The sequence below is a fragment of the Mus pahari genome, chromosome 23, assembly GCF_900095145.1.
Source record: "Mus pahari chromosome 23, PAHARI_EIJ_v1.1, whole genome shotgun sequence".
NCBI lineage: Eukaryota > Metazoa > Chordata > Mammalia > Rodentia > Muridae > Mus > Mus pahari.
This window is the reverse complement of record NC_034612.1, coordinates 3,592,955-3,599,702: the sequence shown is the minus strand read 5'-3', so window position 1 is coordinate 3,599,702 and position 6,748 is coordinate 3,592,955. Positions and strand designations below refer to the sequence as shown.

General features: G+C 55.6%; 1 protein-coding gene across 3 annotated transcripts; it reads right to left on the bottom strand.

The window, feature by feature from the left end:
- Positions 1-454: 454 nt before the first annotated feature.
- On the bottom strand, positions 455-5,156 carry Ficd (FIC domain containing). 3 transcript variants are annotated; one of them, XM_021187006.2, is made up of 3 exons: positions 4,990-5,156; positions 3,893-4,248; positions 455-2,971 (listed from the first exon to the last, which is right to left on the bottom strand). In XM_021187006.2, exons 2-3 carry the CDS (start codon positions 4,191-4,193, stop codon positions 1,896-1,898), a joined length of 1,377 nt encoding a protein of 458 aa, XP_021042665.1. In that variant the 5' UTR covers positions 4,194-4,248; positions 4,990-5,156; the 3' UTR covers positions 455-1,895. The 3 variants fall into 3 exon arrangements, with proteins under 3 accessions (XP_021042665.1, XP_029389500.1, XP_029389501.1); XM_029533640.1 differs by lacking the exon at positions 4,990-5,156 and adding an exon at positions 4,813-4,883; XM_029533641.1 differs by lacking the exon at positions 4,990-5,156 and adding an exon at positions 4,566-4,595.
- Positions 5,157-6,748: the final 1,592 nt, after the last annotated feature.

Sequence of the window (6,748 nt, the reverse complement as noted above, 5' to 3'; positions counted from 1 at the left end):
TTCCCTGCTTGTGTTAGAGAAACTGCTTGGTTCTCTTACTGGTGGCCCGTGCCCATGTGTGACTTCCTGCTCTCCACGGGCACATGATGACACAGCTGAGCCTTTCGACACGTCAGCAAGGGCCACCGAATCATTCTAAATGTGGCGAAAAGCTTAGTAAATTTAACTCGGGGCACGCACAGTGACGAAGCGGGGGTGGGTGTCTCTTGAAACCCTACCAGCCAGGAAAAGCTCTGATCCACCTGGTGGACAGAGAGAACAAACCGCTCCAAGCTGGCTTGATGTCTAGTTTATATGCTACACACAGTAGGCACATGTAAACAGCATATGAAGCCAGGAAGGCAGTTTTTGAGCTGCCCTGGAATGTGGTTACAGAACACGATGCATGGTGGTGGAAGTCCTAGATAAGACAATACACTGTTTATGTAATAAAATACTTTATTAGAACCAGGAATTTGTTAAAATAATATTTTCCACATGTAGCTAAAGTGCAGGTTCTCACTACAGGGCAAAGCAAGCCTCCTGTGAGACATGGTGTGCAGAGAAGAGCCAGGAGCTGGGCGCTATACCTGGATGCAGCTTCTTGCCAGGTGATACCTGCGGCTGCGTGCTTGCAGAGCTGTTGGCCATGCTGCACGCACACATCTGTTTTTTTCTCAGTCCGTCAGAAAACTGCCGGCATAGCTTTCTAAACGCTGGATACATCTCTTAGGCAGCTGGTATGCGTTTCCCATTCAAACAAAAAGTGCAGTGTGCTGGGACACTGTGGGCTGTCTCAACAAAATCCAGTGGCACAACCATTATGACTCTAAATAGCAGCAGGTCAAATCGGCACTTAGTCATAAATATGATTGAAATCTTTACAAGTTACTAGAAGAAGGCCACTCCAAGGCAGTCTACCTACCCATGGGGACGCTGGACCCTGTGATGGTGTCAGACGGGAAGAGGGTTTCAAACCACAGGACAAAGTGGGAAAGGCAGGGTCGTGGTCACAGATGTTTGCTCGTTTTATCAGAACTGCTTATTTGGGGTTGATGCGGTTTCTCAGATATATCCTTCTGTAATGTTAGGGCAGGTACCTTATGTGTGGTGCATGCTGGTGGCATTCTACCGCCAAGCGTCACCTCCCGTGTCCTCAGAAGACTGAGTGGGAGGTGAAGGCAGACCCGCTCTGTGGAGTGATGGGGTAGGTTGGCTTGGAGAAAGGCTAGCCTCAGTTGATGCAAATGAAGTACAGGGCAAAGATAAGGAAAAGCCGGTCTGCCCGCCCTCCACCCTCAGAACAGTCTGGGTAGGGAAGCGCTATTCGCCCTCACTCGGGCTAGCAAGTTAATATAGCTCAGAGGGTCTTTGGAAATCTGCAACCTCCTACTGGAGACTGTAATGTTTGCTTCCTGTGTCAAAGGGCTGGGCTGCCAGTAGAAGTTGCTGCCACAGCCTCTCAGGAATAAAACCCCGCCTCAGCACAGGGCAGGTTCAGCCCAAGGTTGCAGCCTTCTGAGGTCTCAGGGCCTCCAGGCATCCGAGTGATCCCTGTGGCCCTGAGCTCCGTCTCACAGATCTTGCTGCCTCTGCCCTTAGTGCAAAGTCTGTCTAGACACCCAGGCTCAGGACATTAGAAAAGCACTGCTGCCCTACTGGGTGCCGGGATGACCACGGGTGCAGTGGTCACAGCACCACTCGGTGCTGCTAGCTCACCAAAAAAATAAAGTAAAAAATAAATAACTTGGCTGAACTATAAATTATCCTAAAGGCGGGCTTAATAATTTAATTTAGTTTTCTTTTTCGACTGAAAAACATCTGGAGATAAAGAATGTTTAAGGGTTTCCTTTTTGCTACCAGGGGAGAACGGTTTCTAGAAAGGCCTTCTCTGGATGCCAAGGGAGGGCCGGCGGTTAGGGCCTCACAGGGAGCGTCTCCTTGAACCCAGAATGGTTGGGCTGGGCTTCTGGCAGCGCCACCGAGTACTCCGTGGTAGCAAGGAGCAAAGTGTCCAGTGTGACCTCAGTACACTTGGCTATGAAGCGGATGAAAGGCCGCACGTCACCCTCGTTGGCGACTTCCAGTACATGGTAGTACTCGGATCTCTGCTCCTTGCGGATGGTGATGGGCGGGTATCCCGCCTGCATCAAGATGAGGTTCATCAGCAGGCGGGAGGTCCTCCCGTTGCCGTCGATGAAAGGGTGGATGTATACCAGTTTGTAATGGGCCAGGGCCGCGAACTCGACCGGGTGCAGGTTCATGGCGTCCTCTGAATTGAGCCACTGCGTGAACTCCTGCATCTGCTTCTCCACATCCCGGGGATGGGGTGGGATGTGGTGGCCCACCAGGACCTGGGTCCTCCGGAACCTGCCGGCCTCCACTGGATCCACGTACCCCAGTACCCTCCTGTGGATCTCCAGCATGTCGTCGATGGTGACAGACCCGATGCGGGAGACCAGGGTGGTGTTGATGTACTTCATGGCCGCGTGCATGCCGATCACCTCATTCTGCTCCTCCAGGCTCTTCCCTGGCACGGCGTAGCGGGTCTCCAGGATGTGCCTGATCTCCGAGAGGGTGAGCGTGTTGCCCTCGATGGCCACCGTGTGGTAGATGTGATGGTAGTAGGTCTCCTCCATGACCCTGCGCAGCGCCGAGCTCCCCTTCGGGATGGACATGACCTTCTTCACTTTGCTGTCGATGACGCTGAAGTACCTCTGGTCAATCTCCTCCACAAGGGGCAGCGTCCGATCCCGGTTGACCAGGGCTTTCTCGTGGAAGGGCGAGATGGTCAGGGCCCTGGTGTACAAGTAGTCCGCCCGGATGATGTCCTTGTCTTCTTCCGAGAAGACGCCGAACTCATTCAGGGCGTCTACGAAGCCGGGGTCCATCTTGAGGGCGTGCAGGAAGAGCTTGTGGGCTTTCCCCCTCTTGCCTTGGCGCTTCATCTCCAGGGCTTGGTTTAGGGCAGCCTTGGCTTCCAGCTTCCCTGCTGGAAGAGAGCCAGAGAGGCCTGATGAGCAGGGTGGGCTGTCCCTGTGCAGGCCTCCCAGGGACACCACCACAGCCATGCTGCTTCTGTGACTCAGGCCCCAGGTACTGCCGCTCCCCGCAGCTCTGCCGGGTGGAGTGCTGGTTGCCATCCTGTGTCCTGGGCCACTCTGCATTGGGAGGTCCCCTGCCAACTATCTTCTGCTTTTGCTCTCCCTGTATTCTCCCTGCAGTATGGCTGCGCTGGGTAGCCCACCGTCCCTGCGGACAGGTGGCTCTTATCTCTTGAGCCCCTCTCCTTCAGGCCTGGGGGTGCCAACACCTTGCCTTCGGCTATCCCTGGCCCTTCCCATGCCCGGACTATTTCTGTTTTCTGACAGTGCTGGGGACTGGAACCCGGGCCCTTGTGCATACGAGACAGGTGCTATCAGAGCTGTGCCCCTGCTTCTAATGATGTGATTCCATTGTGGTGATGTCTGGTTGTGACCCCTGGGGACAGTGTGCCGCTGGCATCCAGGCAGGCTGCTGCAACACTCAACTGTGCACACGGGGCACGCCGGGACCTCACTTTGGACTGAGATCTGGCTCCCTTTGAGGGTGAGCACCCATCCAGACTTCTCTGAGTTCCTGGAGCGCTCTCCAGTCCCATCCCCAGGGGTTCCGGAGCACTGTTCTCAGGTGCACCTCCTCCTCAAACCTCAAACCACCCCCATTTAGATCTGAGGTGCAGCTCAGGGCCCACCCTTTGTGTCTCCCTCCAAGCGCTGGGACACCTGTTCTCAGTCACTCAGACTGCAGTTCTGGGCTGCCTCATTCACTGGGACGTCCTCATGCTTACACACACACACACACACACACACACACACACACACACACACACACACAAACTGACAAGGCCAACCAAGTTAGCCAGCGCACTCACCTGGAGACGCCTTAGTCTTGACTGTCAGCAGCCCCGCGTCCCGGGAGGAGACACTGAGCTCCGTGCATGGTCTAGTGCACTTGGGGACCACAGGCTGTGCCCTGTCCACTTTGCTCCTGAGCAGGTGGAAACCTCTGAGCACAGCCAGGCACTGCTCCTCCACAACTCCCAGCGGCAGCAGCAGGGCCAGCAGCGACCCCAGAGCCATGCTCAGCAGCGCCATCCACAGGAAACGGCCCCAGACGGAGACCCATTTGGGTTCGGCCACCACCACCACCGACGCCATCGGCATGAGTATCATCTGGACTGAGGGCTGGGCCCAGAGCGCCGCGACTCGTCACAGGAAAAGCAGGACCCTGCGAGGAAACAAGCGTCGTAAAAGAATGAGGCAGGGGGAGTGGACCCATTCCCAGATGGACACAGAGTCATCACACTTTCTAATTCATTAGGGACCAGGGAGAAGGCGGAGGGGGAGGGGTCTCACAGTGCAGGGCCAGCCTGGAAAGATTCATCCTAACTAACCCCTAGCTCCTCCCGGGTAGCTGCTAGGAATCTAACGCATTTACATATATTAACTTCCACAGTCTCAGCCCACAACCCCAGGAGGTGATGTTTCCACACCGCCCTCCCCAGAGGAGACGCAATCAGAACTCAGAAAAGTGAAGCCAGGTACTTGTCAGCACCCGCCTTAGTCCACCAGTTCACCACAAGCGTCTGTTTGGGCCGTCACTCCTGCACACGCCCATGGGCACACACAACAATCTTCGATAAGGACAAATGTCTGGTGTCCTGATGTTTACCATACGAACACCGCCTCGGTGCCCATAGTGGTGTGTCCCTTCTACCCTAACATCCCCCTGGCTTGTCCAAGACAAGGAGCCCCAAGGCCTGGGCAGCAACAGTGGGTGATGATGCCCTACCTCCGCGAGGGCGAACACAAGCTTGGGGGCTGGCAGGGGCGGGAAGCGAGGGATCAGGTATGCAAATGCCATCTTGCCAACAATAAGCATTTATTGGGCAACTATGGTGTGCCGGGCACTGCGCCGGCGGCCAGCCTTGCATGCTGTCAGCCCCCTTGCGAAGAGCGAGCAAGCTACCTGTAGCTCCCGGGTTTACAGATGAGGGATGACGCCGGAGCTCCGGGGCCTGACCCGCCACGTCATCACTTCGCGCATCCTGTGCAGCGGCTCGAGCCCAGCAGGCTTCGGCTTACTCCCGCAGGAGGGGGAAACTGAGGCTGCCGCGAGCTCCCTCCGCGAACCGGCCCAGGGTCCGAGCTCGCCCGCCCGCCCGCCTGCACCATCCAAGCCCGCGCGGCCGTTCCCCGCAGCCGCGGTTGCAGGCCCCGCCCCGTCGCCTCGCCCCCGCCCCCGTCGCCTCGCCATTGGACGGACGGCCACCCTCGCTGCGGCGGATTGGTTGGCTCGATTTGTCCATCCGCCGCGCTTCCGGGTTCTCGAGCAAGTTAGGGCATCCCCCCCCCCCCGGGAAAAGGCGCTCCGTGTGCTGCTTCCATTGGCTGTCGCTTGTGTGCATCAGGTGCGGAAGCAGCCAATAAGCGGCAGGGGGCGGGGTCTAGGCCCCGGCCAGCGCGAGCGTTCGCGTCCAGCCTCCCCATCCCAGTATCTGCTAGCTTCCTTGGCCTCGGCTCTGTGTGCCTCAGTTTCTCTGGTGTGCAATGGCAGTAGCCACACCACCAGACGTTTCCCACTTCTTAGTCCCGGTTTCCCCGTTTGTCCCTTTTCTTTCCCCCTTTCTTGTCTTCTCTAATCAACTTTTGTTTTTGAGATGGCTTCTCACCGTGTAGCCCAGGCTTGGCTAGGAATTAATTCACGATGTAGCCCAGGTTGGTCGGGAGCTGGCTTAGAATTCACCCGGGTCCTTTTGAGCCAACATGCCCTCCCTGACCTTTTTTAGTTTGCATTCTCGGGAGGGGCTGACTATGGCCTTTTGTTTACCAGATTAAGTTTTCCTTGGTGCAGAGGGCAGGCCTCCCATCTCAACCCACAAATATTGAACCGGAAGCTTCCAGGGCCTGCTTTGAGAGGTTACAGGGCACACTCTGGAGTCAGACGGCCCACAGATTCAGATATTTGCCCTCAGCCTCTTGTGATCTTGGAGCAAGTTACTCCCTTCTGCCGTTTTCTCAACGGCAGAATGGGACAACAGCTCCTATCTCTTAATTAAAAAAAAAAGAAAGAAAGAAAGAAAAAAAGAAAGAAAGAAAAAAAGAAAGAAATGCTGTTTGTGTGTGTGCATGTACACTGAGATCAGTTTGCAAACCTGGACTTTCTCCTTCTACCATATGGGTTTGTGGATTGAATGCAGGTCACCAAGTTTGGCTCCTACCTGCCTTAGCCCTCAGGTTCTGGATTTGGGTGGGTTCGCATCCTAGCTCTGCCACTTGCAGACTGACTTGGTGGTGCGAATCTAGTTTACCGATCTGTCACCTGCAGGTAGCTCAAATTGGTCTGGAACTCACTGTGTAGCCCAAGCTAGCCCCAACCTACCACCTCTGCCTCTGCCTCCCGAGTGCTGGGATTTGAGGCATGCATCACCAAATCCGGTTTCAGCCTGCATCACCCTGCCCGGCCCTCAGCCTGCTTTCTTATAGAACCCCCAACCACCAGCCAAGAGATGGTTCCACCCACAATGGGCAGGGCCTTCCCCCATCAATCACTAATTAAGAAAATGCCCTGGCTGGTGAGATGGCTCAGAGGGTAAGAGCACCAACTGCTCTTCCAAAGGTCCTGAGTTCAAATCCCAGCAACCACATGGTGGCTCACAACCACCGTAATGAGATCTGACATCTTCTTCTAGTGCATCTGAAGTCAGCTACAGTGTACTTATGTATAC

Bases quoted from the DNA above. Each gene is read 5' to 3' on its own strand.
- Ficd (XM_021187006.2), bottom strand. From the start codon at position 4,193: ATGATACTCATGCCGATGGCGTCGGTGGTGGTGGTGGCCGAACCCAAA. The intron at 2,972-3,892 runs GTGAGTGCGCTG...GCTCTCTTCCAG, and splicing joins CAAGACTAAGGCGTCTCCAG to CAGGGAAGCTGGAAGCCAAG.